Source organism: Salmo salar, chromosome 03 (genome assembly GCF_965601325.2).
Source record: "Salmo salar chromosome 03, fSalSal1, whole genome shotgun sequence".
Lineage (NCBI taxonomy): Eukaryota > Metazoa > Chordata > Actinopteri > Salmoniformes > Salmonidae > Salmo > Salmo salar.
Window position 1 is genome coordinate 25,232,109 of NC_138293.1, and position 27,860 is coordinate 25,259,968.

The window sequence follows — 27,860 nt, forward strand, 5'->3', positions numbered from 1 at the left end:
GTGGTCTAATAGCTGTTTTTCACCACAGTAAACATTCTTGTGTCTCAGCAGTGCTATGTCAAGGTGACTAGAAGGAGTTTAAAATGTTTTCTCATAGTTAAGTCACTGAACATTTACAAAGTTACACTGTATAAAGATATAAATGAAGAACAACAGCAAAGGTGCTAGACGAGAGCTAAGAAATGTCCATTTAACAGCAATGTCTGTTAGTGTTTCCTCTTTTTCTCCTTCTCTCCCTTTTTCTCCCTCTCTTCAGAGTGAACTGCAACAGCCTGTCCTGTTATTCCAATGTTTCCTCAACAGGCAGCTACCAATGAAGCTCATCTCCTGTCCAGAGAAAACAAAGCCAAGCCACATTCCCAGCGTTCAATTTGCTGTTACATCAGAGGTCTGTGAATTGGGGTTTGGGCTCTGTCTGGAAGAGCTGGGTGGCTGGTAATCTGCACTGGTGGGGGCCTCAGCCTGGTCCCTGGAAATTACTGGTGTGAATATTTACAGATATAAGATCTTAATATGAACAGTCTTTTTTTGTTGTTGCTGAGAACTGTTCTGCACTACAGGAAATGCCAATGTGTAGTGTATTTGAGTTTTAAAAAGTATTCTAAAGTTTGTAAATTCTACTTAGAAAATTCAGACTGGATTTGCCCTAATGAAAAAATGTATCAGCCCCTAGAAAAACGTCCATTCATTATAATCCACATAATAATTCACATTTCCAATTGCTGCAGGAATCTTTTTCTGCTCGAGCAAACTGACTCCAATTAATATCCTACATCTGTAGGAACGCTCTTCATGTGAAGACACACAGTACATTTTCAGCTTTCCTTTCCTAAAAATGTATTTTTAAATGATAAAATCATGGTAATAAACTTCATAGAAATATTTAAAACCATGAATGTTTTCAAATGAGCACGTCAACAAAATAGCAAATTAACATGGTGATAGCCTAGATAAAAAGCTGTGATAGGATCTAATTTTAAACAGCAGAAATGTGAAAAAGACAAAAGTGATCTCGTTCTCACAAAAACAAACCACAAACATATTGATGATGATGGTAATGATGATAGCGTTGTTTTTTTTACTGTGTAAGTCCTGAATTGGTGTATTCTGACCAATGACTGTAGGTAGGAACCGTATATACACCGGCTCTAGTTTTCTCCCGGAGTGATTTCATCAATGGTAGCAAAGTGTCGTCATACAAGCTAGCATGCCTCTAGTCAGTTTAGCGAACTCTCTCTAATATTGTTTTATTATTTCACTAAAAGTTATTACCACGTATCGGTGAAGGTCTTTACATATTATAATAACATCACGATATTTTGTATCTCGGTTGAGGCTGTGGAACTTTTCAGGATTAAGAACTCTTGGTTAGCTAGCTTGTAAACAGTGACTGTACAGCACTGTCATTTGGGTGACAAGCGTGTTGCTGCTGAATAAACCAGCGGACGTTATCCAATAGGTAGGTCACGCATGTGATTTGCTTCATCTACTACTAGGGGTCATAAACTTACAATTTGGTATTACTTTTTGCACGTATTGAATCAATGTGTTAGCTACAGTAGCTGACTGCATATGTTTGTGTGTCGCTAGCTAGAGTGTGCTTGCTTTACGATTTTGGGATAATGCAATAACTTGCTAACTATTTGGTGTCAACAAGAGAGCAAGTCTGGTTATCAGTACAATCATGTTGATGTGGTCACAAATTTGACGTGTGTGTGTGTGTTCCCAGGTGTATAACAGCAGAATGGAGCTGCAGGCGGTATTGATGGCTGCTGGTGGCGGGTCTCGTATGATGGACCTAACCTACAACACCCCCAAACCTCTGCTACCTGTAGGAAACAAGCCCCTCATCTGGTACCCCCTCAACCTGCTGGAGAGAGTGGGGTTTGAAGGTAATATTCTCTACATTTAGGGCTCGATCCAATCAAACCCACTTTGGTGTATTACTGTTACACATTTTTTTCATGATCAAATAAAATCCCCAAATCCTGGTTTTGTATACTACAACAACCAGTTAGATGCACTCACTGGTAGATACTTCCCGTTTTCAGAATAAGAGTTGCATGTGTGTGGGCAGTATCAGTAGTTTGTAACCAATGGCCCACGTAGGGACTGTCAGTCAAAAGTACTGCTCTAGTGCTATCAGTTGCAGAGTAATTATTTTTTAAAGGACATATACCACCTTTACAATGTGACAGCCTCCTACTCCAAGACACCTTACGTAGTATTTGTTTCAGACATGAGGAGTTGGCCAATAGCCTAGCTAACATGTTTTTTGGAGTATGTGAGTTTAGTTAGCATACTTAAACATTGCAGTTAAGACCAAGTGAATGCATGGGTAGACCTATTTACAGTGTTTATAGGTCCCAGCTGTGGTCAGTTTGCTGCCAGGCCTCACCAGTCAGGCTGCATTTGGGTAATGATAAGTTGAAGGTAATTATTGGGGGATAAATGACAAAGATTGTAAGACTACTATTTTCCCCTCTAATCATATGCCTCAGGGCTTGATATAGGACTCCTTTTGGCCTAGTTGTAACTTTCATAGCCATCCACTGTGGTCTGGGAAAGCTGTTCTTGTCCACCTGTGTGCTTCACTAAAGTGCACGTCAGGGCCCTTCACTGGAGTGTCAGTCTTCTAGAAGCTGTGGTGTTTGGAAGGGGTGAGTGGATTTTGGGGGGATTTTTTTATGATTTCTTGTTGAGTTCCTCATTATCGTTAGTGTTGAAGTAACCTAAAGCAAGGTTTTATCCCACCAAAAGAAACTCACGCTAACTGCTTTTATTGTTAATAGGAGTCCAGTTTCACTAATTGGTGCATACAAACATGCTATAGGGAGTTTGCAAATAGCAATAATGTAGCGAAAGTTGACATACTATCCCACCTGGAATACATGTTCTAGTCAGAGCCCTCCCAGTCCCTATAGTAACTTCATGTGTGGCAGTACTTACTGTGAGAAGCCAACTAGTAAGGCCCTGCAATTAGATTTTACAAGGCTAAATAAGGCAACAGTAAACAAACTAGTTTGGATGAAACATTTATACAGTCAAGACTCCATTACAAGACTTCCTTGCAATGTTCTCGATGTGTAAATAAATCTATCACAAGCTCTGTTTCCATTGGAAGTGTTTTGAATTATTTTCCTGATGTATATTCTGCCAGTAAGTACATTGTCTAATATGTTCGGTCATTGTCATCTATCCCATTTGCTTGACTGGGTTTAGTCTTTCTAAATGTCTTTTATTTGTCCTCTGTAGAGGTAATTGTTATCACAACCAAAGAGGTGCAGAAGATGATCAGCACAGACCCCAAGGTGAAGCTGGATGTGAAGATGAAGTTAGACTTGGTGTGTATCCAGGAGGATGCTGACATGGGCACCGCCGACGCCCTCAGACACATCCAGCAGAAAGTCAAGGTGGGTGGAATGGCACCCTGCCATTTGGGACGCATGCACAGACCGTTGATCTCAGAGCCAGATTGGCTGCTCTCTCTGCCACCGCATTGGCTGGATCTACTGTGGGTGCTCCTGGGGGATAAATCCTAATTGAGTTATGGGTGTGTTACTCACGATTTGTATCAATATACTGTACAGGCGTATCAATACAGACCTTATTAGTGTATGTCTAACAGTCCAAATCAACACTGTCTCATAGTAGAGCACCTCGTAGATAAAGTGGAATCAATGATTAATTGCTTTGGAATTTGGGGGGGCCACAGAGTCAGCTTTAGGCTCTACGGATGACTGATCATTTCAAAAAAGAAAAGGGGGAAAAAATGCCTGCACAAATGTTCTCACAGTGTGTCAGTGTTTTTACCGGACCATGTGGGTGGGGGGGTTCATCCAGTGAGGGAGCGAGGGTACTACTAGCCCCTGAATGAGCCTATAGAAGACAGGCGCCCCATGTTTCACCTGGACACAGTATGGAAAGACTGAGGTCAGCAAGGTTATTGAAGCAGGAGATCCTGTGTGCCGCTGGGCGACCACTGATCCGTGCGTTCCTGGCTCCGGCTAAGCGAAGGGCCTCCTTTCACCTGCTGAAAACCTGCCTCCCCGTCCCCTCCCTCCAGCCATTGCCCTCCCTCCCTCCCCCTGCCCTCGCTGCTCTCCAAACAGATGATGTCAGAAGCAGTCCGTTGCTGTCCAACGTGCAGGGCGGTTCACTGAAACCCACCCTGGTCTGTTGCATTCTGGAACCCATACAGGGAGACGTGTGGGGAATCTGGGTCGCTGTAACCCAGAGGGGTTTATATTTTGTATTTTTTTGTTGTCAAAATTAGATCATATTCAATTATTTTTGTTATGGTTTTATACTAGTTGGTACTGTAACTGTACAAAGTATTAAGTTCAGACTTAAGAGTGATTGTGTGGCTCATCATGAGTCCCTATTCAGACTCCCTATTTGCGTTAACTTACAGTAAAGCCACGTTACAAAAGCAAATACATATTCATTGCCTGTCTGGGGGCAAACATAACCAACCGGGCTCAGCTGGCCTCCAGGGTGAATAGAGAACTGGCTCCAGCATGCTCCTTTTCTTCCCTCCCAGTGCCTCCACATGCCTTTATTCCTAATCCACCACAGTTACATAGATTAAAGGCATTGAGTTGCACAGCACACAAACAGACACTGGGGTGATGAGAGAGGACACCTGGCAATGGGGCTCCAAATCCCTGCATAGGAATCACTCTGTCGTCTCTCCACTCCCAGACCATCTCCTCACACGAACACACTGCGCCCGGAGAATGATGGGTGTATCTTACTAAATACTGTTCCATTTGCCTAAAGTCACCTATTGAAAAAAGATTAGTGTACAAGCACTTTCTGTTCAGTGCAGTGATTAAGCATTAAGCCACTTTGACGTTTGCCCCTCTTTACTTGGTTGGAGATTCTGGGGAAGAAGCAGCAGTGAGTCTAGTATGTATGACACAGAGCAGCAGGCTTTTCATGTGAGTGGGGACACAGGAGACTGAGTTGAGTGAGAGCGGGAGGTCAGGAGTTCTTGCTATTCCCTCCCGTGCACGCACGCACGCGCGCGCGCACACAGACGCGCGCGCCCGCAGACAGACAGACACAGACGCGCGCACACACACAGACACGCGCACAGACACACACACAGACACGCGCACAGACACACACACAGACACGCACAGACACGCACACACAGGCGCACACACAGGCGCACGCACAGACACGCACAGGCGCACGCACAGACACGCACAGGCGCACGCACAGACACGCACAGACGCACGCACAGAGACGCGCACAGACGCACGCACAGAGACGCGCGCGCGCGCACAGAGACGCGCGCGCGCACGCACAGAGACGCGCGCGCGCACGCACAGAGACGCGCGCGCACAGACACACAGACACAGACAGACACACAGACACAGAGCTTTTGGTAGAGCTCCCCCTCTGTCATAAGTGCATGTAATAGAAGAGACTACACTCTGTATAATCACAATTTGAATTAGGCTTAAATAAGTTTAAACCTCTCAATCTTTGTTTTCTGTTATTACATTTTTGGCATGTGTTGGAGATGAGGTATAAATTAGAATGATTATATACGAATTGTAATTTCAATGCAATTTTTACTATTGTAGGCTATTAGTAGGGTCGTTCCACCTCAAAAAGCACAAGAGGATTTCGACACTCACTATATCAGGTTGTCCTGAAATTGTTTCTGCAGTTAGAAACCGATAAGATTAGCATTCCTGAAACTTTATTTTGTTGAAATATCATTTGATCTCAGAAATTACGCTAATTGATTGTGAGCAAGACAAAGGAGCTCATTGTGGACTATAGGAAAAGGAGCCCCGAACAGGCCCACATTAACACCAACTGGGCTGAAGTGGAGCAGGTTGAGAGTTTCAAGTTCTTTGGTGTCCACATCACCAATGAACTATCATGGTCCAAACACACCAAGACAATTGTGAAGAGGGCACTACAAAACCTTTCCCCCTCAGGAGATTGAAAAGATTTGGCATGGGTCCCCAGATCCTCAAAGTTCTACAGCGGCACCATCGAAAGCATCCTGACCCGTTGCATCACAGCCTGGTATGGCAACTGCTCGGCATCTGACCATAAGGCGCTACAGAGGGTAGTGTGGAGGCCCAAAAAAATTGTCAAAGATTCCAGTCACTCAAGTCATAGACTGTTCTCTCTGCTACTGCACGGCAAGCAGTACCGGAGCGCCAAGTCTAGGACCAAAACGCTCCTTAACAGCTTCTCCCCCCCGCTTATACTGCTGCTACTCGCTGTTTATTATCTATGCATAGTCACTTTACAAATTACCTTGACTAACCTGTAGCCCCGCACTTTGACTCTGTACCGGTACCCCCTGTATAAAGCCTCGTTATTGTTATGTAATTTTCTTGTTACTTTTAGGTATTTTTTTCACTTTAGTTTATTTAGTAAATATTTTCTGAACTATTTCTTGAACTGCATTGTTGGTTAAGGGCTTGTAAGTAAGCATTTCACTGTAAGGTCTACAACTGTTGTATTTGGCGCATTTGACAAATATGTTATTTTAATTTCTAGGATACAGATTATATTAAGTAAGTATAGTACCCAATATCCGATTTGGTCCCATTAGCTACCAAAGAAATATATATCACAACTTTGAATTTCACCCCCATCTCAAAATCTAATGGTTTTCACCAGTTGGACATTTTTGTGAGCTTCTTTTCTCCTCCTGCTTTGACCATAAGTGTGCCTTGCAAAGGGATTTTATTTCCTTGTTATGAAATTATCAACTTTGCCCAGTATATCTAAAAAACACTGATTGTTTAAAGCAAAACTACCAAAACTTTTGCTGATGGTGAACCTGATCAATTGGAAAAAATATATATTGTAAGCAGTGCTTGACTCGGACAGGAGCTCACCGGAGCTGAGTTCCGGCACCTCAAGTATTCTACTGCTTGAGCTCCTGTTTCTCTAACCCTAACCCTAGAATATTAGCTAAAAAGTGTTGTGGAGCACCTAAATGTAAACAGTACCGGCACCCAAAAAGGAGTACCAGCACCTATTTCAGCCCAAGCACTGATTGTAAGCCCCGTTCAGCAGGTAGACTATAGCCAGATAGATAACAATAACCTAGCAAATGACAGGTTGTCACTCAACTAATGAAGCCTAATATCGCACAAGCCATTTTAGCACTTGAATGCTGAAGGTGCCGTGCGGATGTGCAAGATCAGGAACAGACCGCCTACCTCCCGTTGGTCAGAGTGCAAAACTGGACATAGTGAGCACTTTGACTGGGACTACTTTTATTCCCTGGGGTTGTTAGGCATGTAAAATGACTTGTAGATCAATGACTGGCAACGCATCAGTTGTCATACATTTTACCATCCCCAAAATGTTGCTGTTATAAAGCTAATTAAAGCTAGAGAACATTTGCAGTTTGAAAGCTAATTTCCTGCAATTCTACACATTTTGCTATGGCTTATGCCTTGTTCTTATGACTCAAACATTGTAACAAAATAAATGGGGGCACCATGCCATTTTTAGGATTTTTAATTCTCCCTGACTGTCTGGTTTTTATTTTGGTGATTTGTTTGTTCTCAAATATGATCTTATAAAATAATGTAGATGTGACGCTGCTAAATGCATGTCGTGGAAACACTATGTTTGACAAATAATATGAATTGCTTCTCCGTACTATGTAATGTATCCTCTGTGAATCTGGGGATGTTTTTTTTTTTTTTTTTTTTTTTAAATCCCTGGTCAGAGAAATTAGTCACTGAAGTATTTACCATAAAGTTGTGTGAAAGTACCAAGTTTTGAGAACTTGATGCCACAGTTCCTGCTATACCGCCACGCTCTTTTTTCCATTTTGCTGGTCTCTTGTGTTTATTAACTTTGGGTAGAAAACCAATAGTTGTCTCATTATGAAAATAAATAAATTGAGTGGTCATCCTCCATGAAAACAATTCAGTTTGTCCTAATAGCAACCTAATGCTTCAACCCAACTCTTCTTGAATTGTCCAAGTGACAGCCCTCTGAGAGGGCTCTCCATATGCAATTCTCATATGAAGATTTTTCCTACAAGCCCAGAACTTTGATGGAGAAATAGGCTAGGGAGTAAAATGTTGTGACAACCCTAAAAAAATATTAATGTATTGCAGTCTTATGTTTTTCAATAAAATGATCAGGAAACGGCTCTATATGTATTGTGAATAGTGACATTAAACCCTTTACCATTAAATACCATTAGAGACCATAACATTGAAACCATTAGAACTGCAGTGGCCTAATGGTTTGCTTGTTCAGCAGGAACGGTCTAACAGTAATCCAGACCTTTTTTGAAGGGAATAAACCACACACAAAGGGGCCATTTCCTGGACACCGATAAAGCATAAAAGGGCAGATCTGCCCTTTTATGCTTTTATATATATTGGGTTTTGGTTTTTTACCCTAAATTGCAAAGAAAATGCTGTGATCTATTTAATAAACACGAGAGACTAGCAAAATGGATGTGGCAATATAGCAGGAACAGTGTCATTTAGTGGTCAAAACCTGGTACTTCCACACTATGGTAAATAATGGACGCAAACTCAATTACTAATTTCTCTGAACTGGGGGAAAAAACGTCACCAGATTCACATGGAATACATTACATAGTAAAGAGAAGCAATATTTTAAGCCGTAGCTTCATACTACGCTGAACAAAATATAAACGCGACATGTAAAGTGTTGGTCCCATGTTTCATGAGCTGAAATAAAAGATCCCAGAAATGTTCCATATGCACAAAAATCTTATTTCTCTCAAATGTTGTGCACAAATTTCTTTACATCCCTGTTAGTGAGCATTTCTCCTTTGCCAAGATAATCCATCCACCTGACAGGGGTGTGGCATATCAAGAAGCTGATTAAACAGCATTATTATTACGCAGGTGCACCTTGTGCTGGGCACAAAGAAAGACCACTCTAAAATGTGCAGTTTTGTCACACAGCACAATCTACAGATGTCTCATGTTATGAGGGAATGTTCAATTGGCATTCTGACTGCGGGAATGTTCACCAGAGCTGTTGCCAAAGACTTGAATGTTAATTTCTCTACCATAAGCCGCCTACAACGTCGTTTTAGAGAATTTGACAGCACAGCCAACTGGCCCCACACCTCAGACCATGTGTATGGCATTGTGTCGGCGAGTGGTTTGCTGATGTCAACTTGCTGAGAGAGTGCCCTATGGTGGCGGTGGGGTTATGCTATGGGCAGGCATAAGCTACAGACAACAAACACAATTACATTTTATCTATGGAAATTTGAGTGCCCAGAGAAACCATGGCTAGATCCTGAGGCCCATTGTCGTGCCATTCATCCACCGCTATAACCTTATGTTTCAGCCTGATAATGCACAGCCCCAGGTCGCAAGGATCTGTACATAATGCCTGGAAGCTGAAAATACCCCAGTTCTTCCATGGCCAGCATGTTTGGGATGCTCTGTATCGACATGTGTGTTCCAGTTCCCGCCAATATCCAGCAACTTCACACAGCCATTGAAGATGAGTAGGACAACATTCCACAGGCCATAATCAACAGCCTGATCAACTCTATGCAGAGGAGATGTCACACTGCATGAAGCGACTGGTGGTCACACCAGTACTGACTGGTTTTCTGATCCATGCCCCAACATTTTTTTTTAAGGTATCTGTGTGACCAACCAATGCATATCTGTATTCCCAGTCATGTAACATCCATAGATTAGGGCCTAATGAATTTATTTCAATTGACTGATTTCCTTATATGAACTGTAACTCAGTTTTATACATTCTTATTTTCAATGACAATTAACAGTGGGTTAACTGCCTTGTTCAGGGGCAGAATGACAGATTTTTACCTTGTCAGCTCAGGGATTCGATCTTGCAACCTTTTGGTTACAAGTCCAAAGCTCTAACCACTAGGCTATCTGCCGCCCCATATTGGATGTTGGGGTGGGATAGGCAGTGGGTGCGGGTCATCAATGGGTGGCTTTTGATTTTTGGGTGGGGTTTCCCCAGCTCTTACTCAGTAGGAAGAAGTTGCGTACTATATTTATTGGATATTATCTGAATCCTATAAATTAAAAGGGCCAATTTTGGTGCAATCAATTAGCTTAATTTCTCTGAGGAAAAGAAAAGGATAAAAAAAATCTAATTGGGCCCATCTTACCTGTTTCTTACTACAGAAACAATTTCAGAACAAATTGGCTTGCTGTAATGACATGGAACGACTCGGTAGCCTCATCTACATAATTTGTATAGTATGTAAAAAAAAATGCATATTGAAGAGGGCGTCCCTCCACATTATTAATTTTAATAGTATAAACATTTTCTTCATGTCAAACACACATAACCCAAACTGTTAAATCGAAATCAGTTGTCACTGGAATGTCTCGCTACAATGTAAATGTCAAGTTGACAGCGCTCAGCAGAGACTTAGCCTAACTGCTGAAACCAGAGGTGTCTGACTGATTTTGTGTGTGTGTGTGTGTCTCTGTCTATGGACTGTGTGGAGACAGCAGGAATAGCAGGCAGGCCCTCTTGTCAGACACACCCTCTCCTCTCTCCAGTGTGCAACATTCAGGGTGGTCTCACCTGGCTGGGAGGGGAGCAGGGCCTTGGGGCAGCCAGGCAGAACCAGGCAGGGGAGGAAGGCAGTGTGTGGGTGGCCCTGACCTAACCACCAGAGATCAAGCCTGCTAAATGGCCACAAACCCCGTCAGATGATCCTCCAGCTGACACCATTCCAGTGTCACACAGCTGCATCCCAAATGGCACCCTACTCGCTATCTAGCTCACTACTTTTGAACAGGGCTCAGACTACCTTCAACCGTCACTCCGCCTCCGACCCACCGATCGGACAGCGTGTGGAGCGACAGACCGATAGCTCCCTCACGACCGGCTGCAACAAAGGGATGTTTGTTACTTTTGGTGGTTGGTTAACTTGGTACTCAAAAATAGAAATTAGTGCTATATGTTTAGCCATTAGGAGCTGCCTTCCGGATCGGTTTACCTTGACATCGTGACTTCAGCTAATGGGGGATTATCCCAGCTGTTGACAGCATACATCATTGTACGGCCAGATGTACTTACCCGTGTATTAGATACAGTGCCTTCAGAAAGTATTCACACCCCTTGACTTTTTTCACATTTTGTTCGTTTACAAAGTGGGATTAAAGTGGATTTAATTGTATTTTTTTGTCAACAATCTACACACAATACTCTAAAATATGTTTTGAAAATAAAACACTATCTTGGTTAGATAAGTATTCAAAAACCCTTAGTCAATACACGTAAGAATCACATTTTGCAGTGATTACAGCTGTGGGTCGTTATTGGTAAATCTGAGCTTTTCACAGCTGGATTGTACAATATTTGCCCATTATTCTTTCTAAAATTCTTCAGGCTCTGTCAAGTTGTTTGTTCATATTTGCTAGGCAGCCATTTTCAAGTCTTGCCATAGATTTTCAAGCAGATTTAAGTCAACTCAAACTAGGCCACACCGGAACATTCAATATCATCTTGGTAAGCAACTCCAGTGCATATTTGGCCTTGTTTTAGGCTTTTGTCCTGCTGAGAGGTGAATGTCTCCAAGTGTCTGTTGGAAAGCAGACTGAACCAAGTTTTCCTCTAGGATGTTGCCTGTGCTTAGCTGTATTCCCTTTCTTTTTATCCTAAAAAACTCCCTAATCCTTGCAGATGACAAGCATACCCATAACATGATGCAGCCACCACCATGCTTGAAAATATAAAAGTGGTACTCAGTGACATGTTGTGTTGGATTTGCCCCAAACATAAAAGTTTATTCAGGATAAAAACTTAATTTCTTTTCCACATTTTTTTGTAGTATTATTTTAGTGCCTTATTGCAAACAGGATGCATGTTATGGAAACATTTTATTCTGTACAGTCTTCCTCCTTTTCACTCTGTCAATTAGGTTAGTATTGTAGAGTAACTACAATGTTTTTTTGATCCGTCAGTTTTCTCCTATCACAGCCATTAAACTTGAACTGTTTTAAAGTCACCATTGACCTCATGGTGAAATCCCTGAGTGGTTTCCTTCCTCTCCGGCAACAGAGTTAGGAAGGGCACATGTATCTTTGTAGTGACTGGGTGTGTCGATACAACATTCAAAGTGTAATAACTGCACCATGCTCAAAGGGATATTCAATGTCTGCTTTTTTAATTTATTTTTACCCATCAGTAGGTGCCCTTCTTTGCGAGGCATTGGAAAACCTCCCTGGTCTTTGTGGTTGATGCTATTTATGTGACTTGTTAAGCAGATTTTTACTCCTGAACTTAACAAAAGGGTTGAATACTTACTGACTCATTTTTTTATTAATTTGTAAACATTTCTAAAAACATCATTCCTCTTTGACAAAATGGGCTATTGTGTGTAGATCAGTGACACAAAATCTCAATTTAATAAATTTTAAATTCAGGCTCTTGAACATCAAAATGGAGAAAAAGTCGAGGGGTGTGAATACTTTCTGAAGGCACTGTATGTATGTAGTTGTATGAACTGAATATGATTAAATGTAGCCTTTTTTAGTTTTTTGGTAATGTAACTGATGCCTCTAAGGGACACTCAAAGGGAGATATTTTCTTTTTTTAAAGTTACTTTTGTGATTTACTATGAATTATTTTTTTTCAGAGCTTCACAAAATCTTTCTTCTGTGTTGACGGCTTCTATGTTTTCAGTGTTGAAACCAAACCCCCACTCCCACACGTCTGTTCCAACAATTAAAACCTGTCTTTTGGGGTCTGAAATAAATAGCCTAACCAAAGTGTTGGATTAGCAGGAGAAGATGCTCCTGTAGTCTCTCTCCAGTAGCAGTGAGAGAGACCGAGACAGTGGAGTTGAGGGGCCCTGGCTCTGGCCTGGTTGTTATCTGTTGGCCATGTGTGCTACCGTGGAGTAGAGCAGAGCCAGACTGCTGAGCTGCATGCCCCGGGTGCAGAACGTCACGGCAGGGCCTCTCCCCAGGCCTCCCCGATGAGGCATGCAGCCTTTATAGAGCCAGGCACGCTTTAACAGGCCCCGCTCCTCACTCGCCTTCCCTGTTTATTTATCCACAGGCCCAAGATGGCCAGAGCAGATGGGAACCAGACATCTCAAACAGAAACAATGGCAAATGCAGCGCAGGATTTATCGCTGGATTCCCCTGTGCCCCTTGCTACACTACGCTAGGATGCCTCGCTAGGAGTTAGGACAGCACCATGTTTATCAAGGAGGTTCACCCTCCCTATCCACTCCTTCTATCTCTCTTCACCTCTCTCTCTATCTCCACTTCTCCCTTATGAACCCATTTTTGTTGTGACTGTAGTTAAGAAAAACGTAGCCAAACTTTTCATGCGCTATGGACTTGTTATAGAGCACTGTTGCCTCATATGTTCATGCACATCATTCGAGATGAATCACAGCTGCGAAGAAGCTCGGGTGTTTTGATCATAATGTGAAGCTGGATGGAATAGGCTGGAGTGTGATAACTTACTGAGCGTTGCCAGGGAAACAGCTTAATGTCTATTCACTTTCATTAGAAGGGTGTTCCTCCTATTAGGCAGAATAATGTAATGGACTCTGATGTGAAAGGGTCCTGGGCATGCTTTAGAAAAAGTTGAAGGGGATATTGTCATAGATCATCGCTGACTTTTTGTTTCATTTTAAAGTTTGGCGATAAACAAATAGTAATGAGTAAGCCCTTTTGACTAGTACCAGCTATCATATTCTCCTATTCAAGTCAATGAACTGCTAATTGTTCTGAATTCTCTGTATCAGTGCTACAATACAACTGGTTAGTGGGGCCTGATCCTTGAGTGAAAACCCATCCTCTTCTTCTCAAAGCCCACTAACTACCTTAACATTAGTATTATTTCATACCAACAGAACTATGCTCCGGGTCTTGAGGTAAAGAGACGATGCTTATAAATCTCTGTGGTCCTCCTCCCTCTCTCAAATTCTGATGAATGTGTGTTTCTCCTCCATGTCTCCCTCCAGACGGACATCTTGGTGGTGAGCTGTGACCTGATAACGGACGCTGCCCTCCACGAGGTGGTCGACCTGTTCCGGGCCCACAACGCTACCCTCTCCATGCTGATGAGCAAAGCCCACGAGTTCACCGAGACTGTTCCTGGACAGAAGGGCAAGAAAAAAACCGGTGTGATTCAGATGATTATAGCACAACAAGCATTATTACACCAGATCCTGAGTTTGAGTTTGAGTCAACCAAAAAAACTGTGAATGCAGAACACTACTTCATGTCACCTGTCAGTATTTTTATGGATGATAAAATGGTACGTTTCAAAGATTCATTCCCTAAAAAGGATATTCCCCAGTTAGCAAATGTTTATTGCGCTTGTAACAATCTACGATCAAACTCGTTGACATTTTTATTTCTAAATCTACCTTATTAAACCGAGTGAAGGTCTGTAGGCCTAGATGTTAGTTTACAAGCCAGGCAGATGGCTAGCTTGTTAGTCGTGTGGTGAGATCTTAGCCATTGATGTGTGATTTGATGTGTGATTTGTTCCTCTGGTGTCTTTCTTCTTTCAGGGGAGCAAAGGGACTTTGTTGGGGTGGATGGCACAGGAAAGAGGCTCCTCTTTATGGCCAACGAGGCCGACCTGGACGAAGGTCTGGTCATCAGGAAGTCCATCATGAGAAAGTGAGTATTACTTTATCATCACATTTAGTGGTTAAGTGTAGGCTCTACTAAAGCACGTTGCCACGAACAGCACTGCAGATATTGCGATAAACAAGATGCAAGACGTATTTCCCACACAGTCACATACAGTATCTGTGCATGTGCATAGGTTCACTTTATACTGTTCGAGCATGGTAGGTGCGGGACCAAAACAGTGGGGCAGTTAAGCCTCGCGCTTCAATGCTCTTAGTTGTTGCGGAAATTGACCCACTGTGCTGTTTACTTTGTGCACCTACGTCATATCACTGAGTCTACCTTTAAAAATGGTCTCCCCTCAAACCCAATAATGCCTATTGTCTGGCTAGTGATGACAAATTGAAACTTATGAAATGTTGGCTGTATTAGTTTTCATTTCAAATATTTTCACCGCCGATACCGATTATTGGAGGACCAAAAAAAAGGCAATACCGATTAATCGCCCGATTTTTTTATTTTTTATTTGTATATATATTTTTTTTATATAATGACAATTACAACAATACTGAATGACACTTATTTTAACTTAATATAATACATCAATAAAATCAATTTATCCTCAAATAAATAAACATGTTCAATTTGGTTTCAATAATGCAAAAACAAAGTGTAAGAAAGTAAAAGTGCAATATGTGCCATGTAAGAAAGCTAACGTTTAAGTGCCTTGCTCAGAACATGGGAACATATGAAAGCTGGTGGTTCCTTTTAACATGAATCTTCAATATTCCCAGGTAAGAAGTTTTAGGTTGTAGTTATTATAGGAATTATAGGACTATTTCTCTCTATACGATTTGTATTTCATCTAGCTTTGACTATTGGATGTTCTTATAGGCACTTTAGTATTGCCAGTGTAACAGTATAGCTTCCGTCCCTCTCCTCGCTCCTACCTGGGCTCGAACCAGGAACACATCGACAACAGCCACCCTCGAAGCAGCCTTACCCATGTAGAGCAAGGGGAACAACTACTCCAAGTCTCAGAGCGAGTGACGTTTGAAACGCTATTAGCGCGCACCTGCTAACTAGCTAGCCATTTCACATCATAAACAGCTCAATGCATTGCGAAGAGCTGCTGGCAAAACGCACAAAAGAGCTGTTTGAATGAATGCTTACGAGCCTGCTGGTGCCTACCACCGCTCAGTCAGACTGCTCTATCAAATCATAGACTTAATTATAATATAATAAACACATAGGTCATTAATATGGTCGAATCCGGAAACTATCATCTCGAAAACAAAACGTTCTTTCTTTCAGTGAAATACCGAACCGTTCCGTATTTTATCTAATGGGTGGCTTCCCTAAGTCTAAATATTCCTGTTACATTGCACAACCTTCAATGTTATGTCATAATTCCATAAAATTCTGGCAAATTAGTTCGCAACGAGTCAAGCGGCCCAAACTGTTGCATATACCCTGGCTCTGCGTGCAATGAACGCAAGAGAAGTGACACAATTTCATGTTAGCAAGCAATATTAACTAAATATGCAGGTTTAAAAATATATACTTGTGTTTTGATTTTAAAGAAAGGCATTGATGTTTATGGTTAGGTACATTGGTGCAACGACAGTGCTTTTTTCGCAAATGCGCTTGTTAAATCATCACCCGTTTGTCGAAGTAGGCTGTGATTCGATGAGAAATTAATAGGCACCGCATCGATTATATGCAACGCAGGACACGTTAGATAAACTAGTAATATCATCAACCATGTGTAGTTAACTAGTGATTATGTTAAGATTGATCGTTTTTTTATAAGATAAGTTTAATGCTAGCTAGCAACTTACCTTGGCTTCTTGCTGCCCTCGCGTAACAGGTAGTTAGCCTGCCATGCAGGCTCCTCGTGGAGTGCAATGTAAGGCAGGTGGTTAGAGCGTTGGACTAGTAACTGGAAGGTTGCAAAAACGAATCCCCCCCTGAACAAGGCAGTTAACCCCCGTTTCTAGGCCGTCATTGAAAATAAGAATGTGTTTTTAATCTGACTTGCCTAGTTAAATAAAGGTGTAAAAAAAAAAAAAAATTTAAAATCGGCAAATTGGTGGCCAAAAATACCGATTACCGATTGGTATGAAAACTTGAAATCGGCCCTAATTAATCGGCCATTCCGATTAATCGGTCGACCTCTAGTTTTCATAGCCTTACAAATAATGTGACTGGTCTGGGTAGGAACTGGGAGTCAGGTACAACAACGTCTCCCCCGGTCTATCAATACAGGGATACATATTTTATAGCTTCTCTTTTGAGTCTGACTCTTGAGTCTTTCCACTGGGCTGTCTTATCAACTCAACTGGGTTCAATTCCTATTTCAAATACTTTATCTGTGCTTGTTTGAGCTTGAGCAACCATTACTCAACTGGCTCTCCAGGCAGCAAAAAGCAAATGCTTAATGCATTTGGAAGATCTCAAATAGTATTTGAACCCAGGTCTGTCTTATCAAGCCACCAGGTAGGTGTGTGTGTGTGTGTGTGTGTGTGTGTGTGTGTGTGTGTGTGTGTGTGTGTGTGTGTGTGTGTGTGTGTGTGTGTGTGTGTGTGTGTGTGTGTGTGTGTGTGTTAGCGCAAGGCGGGGAGTGGAGTGTTGAAGGGAACAATGCAAACTTGTTCAGATCTGACCCTGCATTTGTGTGGGATTGCTAATAAAAACACAGCACTCCCCAGCCTTGGCTGTCATGAGACTAACCAATTACTTCAGCTACACAGGGATTTGCTCCTGCTTTGGCTGTGTTCGGCAGTTTTTCCACGGCAGACCTTCTGTTCCAGCTTAGCGCATGCTGTGGTCCTTTTTCTGTCACTTGTTCTCGCTCTCTTTTTCAGACATCCATGTAGGCTTTAGCGTTGTGCTGGGTGGTTGTGTGTGTGCTTGCATTTGGCTGCTCTTAAGCCGTCTATTTATGCTCTTATCTCATCGCCACCCTACGCCTTAAAGCTGCAATCAGCAGTAGAAACAATCATGCATTCTCCCTGCCCCATTTTCGGGTAAAAAGCTGAGGGATGCGGTTGGAGAAATGTAACCACTCTCAAATTCATAGCTATGGCTACAAGGACTGACCGTCCATAATATCAAAACATGTTTTGAGGCTAAATTGTGTTTTATAAACGTTGGAGCAAAACAAACTTATATTTTGGGTTCTGATGGGGTACAACAGTTGAACTACGCTCATGAGGTATTTCTAAGTTATGTTAATCGCCAAGGGTTATGGGTTCGATTCCCGCTGGGGCCACTCATACATAATGTTTGCACGCTTGACTATAAGTTGCTTTGGATAAAAGTGTCTGCTAAATGGTATTTATTATTATGGTCCACAATGGATGTAGTAACTGCTGATTGCCGATTTTTTTTAAAAAAAGCTTTAAAGCAGAATTCATGTTTGTTCAATTGCCAAAGGTGTAAATCCTACTTGACCAGATCAATAAAATGATCTATTGATATAAAATACTTGCAAATGTACTGCCCACTACTAAATACATCTTGGTATTAACGAATTTGGATAATAAGGAACTAGAATAATGAACTAGATAGTCATATTCATTTTTGAAAGAAATGGCAAACTTGCTCATCAAATATCTGTATGTCTAGTGTGCACAAAACATATGAACCCATTAGTAGCATTATCTTGAGTACCCTGTGTGGTGTCTATGATGTCTGGGCTGAAAGAGATGAAGCTGTCGACATCCTGGCAGGACCTGGACTGCAGCCCTGGGCCCATATTCATAAAGTAGTTATCTAGGATCAGGTCCTCCCTGTCCCCACATAATCTTATCCATTATGATCTTAAAGGCAAAACTGATCCCAAATCAGCACTCCTACGAGACCTTTTGTGAAGATGTGCCCAGGTCTTATGCCTTGGTCCTGGGCTTCGGTCCTGTTCACTGGTCTGGGCTGTGGGCTGCGGTTCTATGACCTATGTTCTAGGTTGTGGACTCTGGGCTGTGGGAGCTGGTCTGTTGGGAGCTCATAAATACTTCAGGGAGCCCGAGCTACTGTAAATCCTGCCCAATAAGAGAGGGGCCTCAGCAGCAGCTGCAAGCATGCTTCCCTGCAAAAGGAAATTGACCACGCGCGCTAATGTGAGATACGCACACACATGCATGTAGCAAACACACACACACCAGGATATCACACGCAGTTGTGGGCTTGTGGCACTGCATTCATACTGAGCTTACTTACACTGAAATACTTGTATATAGGAAACATCTGAACATTTTGGCCTGCACATGCACATTGAAAGACTGGCAAATTGTATCTCCACAAACAGCCACAACATGCACAACCTCACAGGCCTGAAGTTTATTAAGCATGTTAAGCTTTAAAATAGAAGTCGTCAATGAGCCCTAGGCCACTTGTTGAGAGACTGAGGTGTATTGAGTTTGTCAGTCTTGTGATATCTTAAAGCTGTCGGCTAACTCTTCAGCGAGCATAAGTATCGATGCTTTGTCGTTTATTTCAGCCCCAGATGTCAAAGGTCTCTGTTTCGACTGTTTCTCCCCATTAAGCCCCTTTTTCCTGAGCGTAGGAGTTTGAGATGTCTGAAAGCCTCCCCTACCAGCTCAAGTCGTTCCCTGGCTGTTTGTCTAAGCTGTCTCCAGAGTCTTTCTTTACTTGTCTGCCGTTGTATTTAAACAGACATAGGCTGGGTGACGTATGGAATGGGAACGTTGGGCTGCTGTCACATGCTGCTGTCCTATACTGTGGTACGGCTAACCTGGGACCAATGGCTTAACCACCACTCACTTTGGGCCACTCAATTCCTTTGTACAAATTTCCCATTGATATCATTGCATGAGTTATACGAAGTTACAAACGCAGATCTTGGGCTAGGATAAGGTCATGATAAGCTGTAGTCCACACTACCTGCCGAAATAGTTTTAATCTGTATTCTTTGTAGCTGTTTACAAACCACCATAGTCAGAGGCTGACGCTAAGACCGCATTGAATGAGCTGTATTCCGCTATAAGAAAACGCTCACCCAGAGGCGGCGCTCCTAGTAGCCGGGGACTTTAATGCAGGGAAACTTAAATCCATTTTACCAAATTTCTATCAGCACGTTAAATGCTCTCCCTCACCCTCCATTTGGCAAATCTGACCATAATTCTATCCTCCTGATTCCTGCTTACAAGCAAAAATTCAAGCAGGAAGCACCATTGACTAGATCAATAAAAAAAGTGGTCAGATGAAGCAGATGCTAAGCTACAGGACTGTTTTGCTTCCTGAATTCATCCAATGGCATTGAGGAGTATACCACCTCAGTAATTGGCTTCATCAATATGTGCATCAATGATGTCGTCCCCACAGTGACCATACGTACATACCCCAACCAGAAGTCATGAGTTACAGGCAACATCCGCACTGAGCTAAAGTCGAGAACTGCCGCTTTCAAGGAGCAGGACTCTAACCCGGAACTTATAAGAAATCCCGCTATGCCCTCCAACGAACCATCAAACAGGACTAGGATCGAATCGTACTACGCCGGCTCTGACGCTCGTCGGATGTGGCATGGCTTGCAAACCATTACAGATTACAAAGGGATCCACAGCTGCGAGCTTCCCAGTGACGTGAGCCTACCAGACGAGCTAAACTACTTCTATCCTCGCTTCGAGGCAAATAACACTGAAACATGCATGAGAGCACCAGCTGTTCCGGAAGACTGTGATCACGCTCTCCGCAGCTGATGTAAGACATTTAAACAGGTCAACATTCACAACGCCGCAGGGCCAGATGGATTACCAGGACTGCAGTCGAGCAGGTTGAGAGCTTAAAGTTCCTGGTGTCCACATCACCAACAAACTAACATGGTCCAAGCACACCAAGACAGTCATGAAGAGGGCACGACAAAACCTATTCCCCCTCAGTTGACTGAAAAGATTTGGCATGGGTCCTCAGATCCTCAAAAGGTTCTACAGCTGCACCATCGAGAGCATCCTGACAGGTTGCATCAATGCCTGGATTGGCAACTGCTCGGCCTCCAACCGCAAGGCACTACAGAGGGTAGTGCGAATGGCCCAGTACATCACTGGGGCCAAGCTTCCTGCCATCCAGGACCTCTATACCAGGCGGTGTCAGAGGAAGGCCCTAAAAATTGTCAGACTCCAGCCACCCTAGTCAAAGACTGTTCTCTCTGCTACCGCACGGCAAGCGGTACCGGAGAGCCAAGTCTAGGTCCAAGAGGCTTCTAAACAGGTTCTACCCCCAAGCCGTACGACTCCTGAACATCTAGCCCAGACTATTTGTATTGCCCCCCCCTCTTTACACCACTTCTACTCTCTGTTGTCATCTATGCATAGTCACTTTAATAACTCTACCTACATGTACATACTACCTTAACCTGTTTAGGATAGGGGGCAGTATTTTCACGGCCGGATAAAACACGTACCCGATTTAATCTGGTTATTACTCCTGCCCAGAAACTAGAATATGCATAATTATTTTATTTGGATAGAAAACACCCAAAAGTTTCTAAAACTGTTTGAATGGTGTCTGTGAGTATAACAGAACTCATATGGCAGGCCAAAACCTGAAGATTTCATACAGGAAGTGCCCTCTCTGACCATTTCTTGGCCTTCTATAGCCTCTTTATGGAAAATAGAGGATCTCTGCTGTAACGTGACATTTTCTAAGGCTCCCATAGGCTCTCAGAAGGCGCCAGAACGGGGAATGATGACTCTGCAGTCCCTGGGCGAAAAACAGTAGGGGTTTTGGAAAGTGGTCGTTCTGAGAACAATGACACGGGCGCGCGCGTGCATGTGAAGACTCCATTTTCTATTTTCAGTGTTTGAACGAAAACAAGGTCTCCCGGTCGGAATATTATCACTATTTTACGAGAAAAATCGCATAAAAATTGATTTTAAACAGCGTTTGACATGCTTCGAAGTACGGTAATGGAATATTTTGCAATTTTTTTGTCACGATACGCTCTGGCGCGTCACCCTTCGGATAGTGTCTTGAACGCAAGAACAAACACAGCTATTTGGATATAACTATGGATTATTTGGAACCAAAACAACATTGGGTGTTGATGTAGAAGTCCTGGGAGTGCATTCTGACGAAGAACAGCAAAGGTAATCCAATTTTTCTTATAGTAAATCTGAGTTTGGTGAGTGCCAAACTTGGTGGGTGTCAAAATAGCTAGCCATGATGGCCGGGCTATCTACTCAAAATATTGCAAAATGTGCTTTCCCCGAAAAGCTATTTTAAAATCAGACACCGCGATTGCATAAAGGAGTTCTGTATCTATAATTCTTAAAATAATTGTTATGTTTTTTGTGAACGTTTATCGTGAGTAATTTAGTAAATTCACCGGAAGTTTTCGGTGGGTATGCTAGTTCTAAACGTCACATGCTAATGTAAAAAGTTGGTTTTTGATATAAATATGAACTTGATTGAACAAAACATGCATGTATTGTATAACATAATGTCCTAGGAGTGTCATTTGATGAAGATCATCAAAGGTTAGTGCTGCATTTAGCTGTGGTTTTGGTTTTTGTGACATTATATGCCTTCCCTGTAGCTCAGTTGGTAGAGCATGATGTTTGCAACACCAGGGTTGTGGGTTCGATTCCCACGGGGGGCCAGCACAGGGGGAAAAAATGTATGAAATTAAATGTATGCATTCACTACTGTAAGTCGCTCTGGATAAGAGCGTCTGCTAAATGACAAAAAAAAATAAAAAAAAAATGTAAAAAAAATATGCTAGCTTGAAAAATGGGTGTGGGATTATTTCTGGCTGCGTACTCTCCTGACATAATCTAATGTTTTGCTTTCGTTGTAAAGCCTTTTTGAAATCGGACAATGTGGTTAGATAAAGGAGAGTCTTGTCTTTAAAATGGTGTAAAATAGTCATATGTTTGAAAAATTTAAGTTTTTGGATTTCTGAGGTGTTTGTAATTCGCGCCACGCTCTATCATTGGATATTGGCGAGGCGTTCCGCTAGCGGCACATCTAGATGTATTAACTAACCGGTACCCCCGCACATTGACTCTGTATCGGTACCCCCTGTATCAAGTCTCTCTATTGTTATTTTACTGCTGCTCTTTAATTACTTGTTACTTTTATCTCATTCTTATCTGTATTTTTTTGGAAACCGCGTTGTTGGTTAGGCACTCGTAAGTAAGCATTTCAATGTAAGGTAAAGGTTGTATTCGGTGCGTGTGACTAAGAAAATGTGCTCTTAAGTTGCTATTCAGCCCTTAAAGAACTAATGCCCTCATCCCTTGCTTTCTTTGATACACTGAATATTTGGCCTACATGTTACAGCAGGGTATGGTTAATATCCTTCAGAGACTCTTATTTTGATGACTTTTAAAGGTATTGTTAGATAACCAGTGTTTGTTGGTTACCAAGCATCAGGTCCAACAAACTGCATGTTTTTGACCCCTGTCCTAGGTTACCACCACATTGTCCCATGCGAGTAGTCTGTGTGGTAACACCCTTCACTACCCATTTCCACATGTGAATGAAATGCAAGCTGAAAACATGCTACACATATGATATGAGTTGGCCCCTGAATTTATTTGACAGTGTGAAGGCTCCTGCAGATTCCTCACATACGATGTTGCTCCACTTTCCACTGTAAATCCAGCAGAGGTGAAGTCAGAGTCCTTGCTGTACTACCGTAGTTTCATTCTCTTTTAGGATGAAATCATGGATTTGGTCAATCACTTGAGGTCTACAGTACTTGGTAAATATATTTGAAGAATTTAGGACCATTGCAAAACAAGTAGCATGTGTCTCATGAAGCACACTCCTCAAACATTCCTCTCTTTAAATGGCGTCAATCTATTGTCCAATGGCAAGTGGCGAAGTTTGGGAAGCTATACATTTAATTGCACGTTTTCCTAAATAACTACCCAAGTCTGGAATTTTTTTGGTCCCTTCATATTTACTTTCTGTGCTCAGACAAGAGAGGATACAAAGAGCCTAGGTCTTTATAGTAAAGCCCTGTGTAGCTGACCGCTTGAGCAAATTTGCCTGGGCCTTGCGGTGGTGTTGACACAGACTAGGTCCAGAAGGGCAGTTAGAACTGTCCCTTCAGAGAGAAGCACAAGGACCATTTACCTCAGCGCTGCTGCCATGTGGAATGTGCTCGGTTAGGGGGTAGGTCTACTACGCATGGAGGTTTTTAGTAGTAAGTCATTAAGCTATTTGGAAGTGAGTCACCCAAGCCCGAGGAGTCTTCCAACAATGTTCTGTTTCACTCACCAGCCAGGCCCTCTAGACCTGGTGTTCCCAAACTGTGGGGCGTGGCCCCTGGAGAGGGGTTGGCTTTAAACTTACTCTTGCAAGTTGTAATAGTAGAATGCACAAGGTGCAATTTTGAAATTGGATAGTGCATCATCAGTTCCTCTTGGTCATTGCATACCTTAGAGCTATATATAACTTGTCAAAAATGTCCAGCTCAACTAGCCCATGTCGGCTAACATTTGTTTTGTAGCCCATCGATATATTGTTGTAATTTTTTTGTCACTCAAATATCACATAAATACACATTATACAGGGCAAAATGTATAGAATTGCACGAAAATGTACTTTAAAACGGCAAAATGTTCTTTGCACCCCATGACAAAATATGTAGAATTGCAGAAAATAAGCTTTAAACCTGAAAAATCCTCTCCACCAACGAGAGGTGTGAACAGTTTGTGTCACTAACAGTGCATGTGCCCGTAGACTACCAGGAATTACATATTAGACTTGGAAAATGCAGTGGCTTTATGGCCAAACAATGTGTATTGTAGTTCTACTAAAATGATAATGAAAATGGAGGTCCTTCCTCCAGCATGTAGGCCTTCCCAGTAGACAGACTAGGCCTGTTGCTGCTCCTGCTTGTGTTTAACCATGGTGCAATTCTCCATAAAGGGCACACGTTGACCCCCACCACTCTCCTCCACACCTCCAGCCACAGCACACTGATCCCTGGGTATCTCTCCTGCTGGCCTGCCTCCCTGCCTGCCCAGCCCCACAGGTGCCAAACAATGATGTCAGATGCTGGTTGTGTGCTAGGATATTCCTGTCTCTGTTTTCAGCCCCTCGTTGGTGGGTTCAACACATGTCCCCTCTGTGAGCTGGTTAATGGAATGGCTCAAAGTTGTAGTAATTTACCTCTTGCTTGTTTACCCGCTTCCCTCTTCCCCCTCAAAACGTGATTTATACGGCCCGGCATCTGGTTCTGAAATCTGCATGGCCAAACAGAGCTGACTCATTCTCAATGTTTCAAATCACATTCTTCACCCAAGAAAAGGCGGAGCGGGGGAGGCACTCACATAAAGTCCCGGAGATGAAATGGTTTTCTTATGGTCTCGCTTCATAAATGTCACATTTAGGGGAGGAGGAGAGAATGGGGGGCCCGTTGACTGCAACACCACCAGGCAGGCTGGATAGCCAGGTCGCTATGATAGTGTTTCACCACTCTGATCATGGTGGAGGTTTGTCATCAATTTCACCTGATGCTCTGGCCCAGAGGTCATGTAGAATATAGGCTAGTGAATGTACGGCTATGGTCTTATCTGACCCATTGCGTAGGTTCTGTCCAAGGAACTGTTTATGGAGTCGGGTCACTAGGTCATACTTTAAGCGTAATTCAGAATCCAGAGAGGCGATAGTCCAACGACCCATTGTGACATAGCTATGCGGCTCTAAGACCACCGTCCGCGGGGGATGCACAGCCCATTTGAACGTGGTGACGGTTGGAGAAATTGCTTGAGCTGTGCTGGGAATTCCAAAAGTATGAAAGTTAGTGGTCCAACATTCTATCACACTGCTGTGTGTACCCGTACACGTTTTGGACTCTGAAGCATTTCACTGTAAGGTCTACACTATTCGGTGCATGTGACAAATAAGATTTGATTTGATAGATGTTTTATGTGAGCAGTGCTCATAGAGGCCTTCTCAGAGGATGAGACCTGCGTTCACCATGGCCAGAACTGCAGTGAACAGAACACCAGCTTTTCTAACTGACACCACAGTCTTTGAGAGCTGATGTTGGCCAGGGGTCGGCAACAGGCGGCCCGAGGGACCAAAACAAGGGGTCGGCCGATTATGATTTTTCAACGCCGATACCGATTATTGGAGGGCCAAAAAAATCCGATACCGATTAATCGGCCGAATAATTATTATTATTATTATTATTATTATGGTGGGGATTTTTTATTTTTATTGTTTTTGTTATGTTTTATTTATTTGTAAAAATGACAATTACAACAATACTGAATGAACACTTATTTTAACTTAATATAATACATCAATACAATCAATTTAGCCTCAAATAAATAATGAAACATGTTCAATTTGGTTTAAATAATGCAAAAACAAAGTGTTGGAGAAGAAAGTAAAAGTGCAATATGTGCCATGTAAGAAAGCTAACGTTTATGTGCATTGCTCAGAACATGGAAACATATGAAAGCTGGTGGTTCCTTTTAACATGAGTCTTCAATATTCCCAGGTAAGAAGTTTTAGGTTGTAGTTATTATAGGAATTATAGGACTATTTCTCTCTATACGATTTGTATTTCATATACCTTTGGCTATTGGATGTTCTTATAGGCACTTTAGTATTGCCAGTGTAACAGTATAGCTTCCGTCCCTCTCCTCGCTCCTACCTGGGCTCGAACCAGGAACACATCGACAACAGCCACCCTCGAAGCAGTGTTACCCATGTAGAGCAAGGGGAACAACTACTCCAAGTCTCAGAGCGAGTGATGTTTGAAACACTATTAGCGCGCACCCGCTAACTAGCTAGCCATTTCACATCGGTTACACCAGCCTAATCTTGGGAGTTGACAGGCTTGAAGTCATAAACAGCGCAATGCATTGCGAAGAGCTGCTGGCAAAACGCACGAAAGTGCTGTTTGAATGAATGCTTACGAGCCTGCTGGTGCCTACCACCGCTCAGTCAGACTGCTCTATCAAATCATAGACTTAATTATAATATAATAAACACACAGAAATACGAGCCTTAGGTCATTAATATGGTAGAATCCGGAAACTATCATCTCGAAAACAAAACGTTTTTTTCTTTCAGTGAAATACGGACCGGTTCCGTATTTCACTAACGGGTGGCATCCCTAAGTCCTAAATATTCCTGTTACATTGCACAACCTTCAATGGTATGTCATAATTACGTAAAATTCTGGCAAATTAGTTCGCAACGAGTTAGCAGGCAATATTAACTAAATATGCAGGTTTAAAAATATATACTTGTGTATTGATGTTTATGGTTAGGTACATTGGTGCAACGACAGTGCTTTTTTCACTAATACGCTTGTTAAATCATCACCCATTTGTCGAAGTAGGCTGTGATTCGATGAGAAATTAACAGGCACCGCATCGATTATATGCAACGCAGGACACGTTTAGATAAACTAGTAATATCATCAACCATGTGTAGTTAACTAGTGATTGTTAAGATTGATCGTTTTTTTTATAAGATAAGTTTAATGCTAGCTAACAACTTACCTTGGCTTCTTGCTGCCCTCGCGTAACAGGTAGTTAGCCTGCCATGCAGGCTCCTCGTGGAGTGCAATGTAAGGCAGGTGGTTAGAGCGTTGGACTAGTAACTGGAAGGTTGCAAAAACGAATCCCCGAAACTCCCCTGAACAAGGCAGTTAACCCCCTGTTCCTAGGCCGTCATTGAAAATAAGAATGTGTTCTTAATAAAAGTTAAATAAAGGTGTCAAAAAAAAATGTTTTTTTAAATCTGCAAATTGGTGGCCAAAAATACCGATTATGAAAACTTGAAATCGGCCCTAATTAATCGGCCATTCCGATTAATCGGTCGACCTCTAACCAAAACGGCCTGCAATTGTTTTTTATTTTACGTGATCGTGTCTCTAGTCAAGGTATGAAATTATTGTTATTTTTGGCCCGAGGCTGACTAGTTGCCTACCCCTGATGTAGGCTATTGTAGGCCATTTTGACTGCAGGTTTAGATTTAATTCTGTAACCAACATTTTATTATCATGGTAATTTCACCAGAGCACTTCAAAATAAACCCCAACAGCAATTATTCTCCACTCAATCAAGGCTTTTTAACACATTGCCCCCTTCACCTTCTGATCCTCTGAGTTTTCCCTCTTTCTTCCTTCAGCTGCACCTCCCACTCCAATTCTCATACCGACTCAACAGATTCACAGATGGTGCAATCTCTATTGCACTGCACACTGCCCTTTCTCACCTTGACAAAAGGAATACCTATGTGAGAATGCTGTTCATTGACTACAGCTCA

At 42.4% G+C, this 27,860-nt stretch overlaps 1 protein-coding gene across 1 annotated transcript in view; it reads left to right on the forward strand.

Annotated features, from left to right (window-relative positions):
* The first annotated feature begins 1,183 nt into the window (after positions 1-1,183).
* The window catches only part of ei2bg (Translation initiation factor eIF-2B subunit gamma), a 47,563-nt gene continuing 20,886 nt past the window's right edge, over positions 1,184-27,860 (forward strand). The window contains 5 exon segments of the mRNA NM_001173820.1: positions 1,184-1,459; positions 1,730-1,892; positions 3,256-3,413; positions 13,976-14,135; positions 14,531-14,642. Coding sequence (NP_001167291.1) covers positions 1,745-1,892; positions 3,256-3,413; positions 13,976-14,135; positions 14,531-14,642 — 578 coding nt within the window. The 5' untranslated portion in view covers positions 1,184-1,459; positions 1,730-1,744.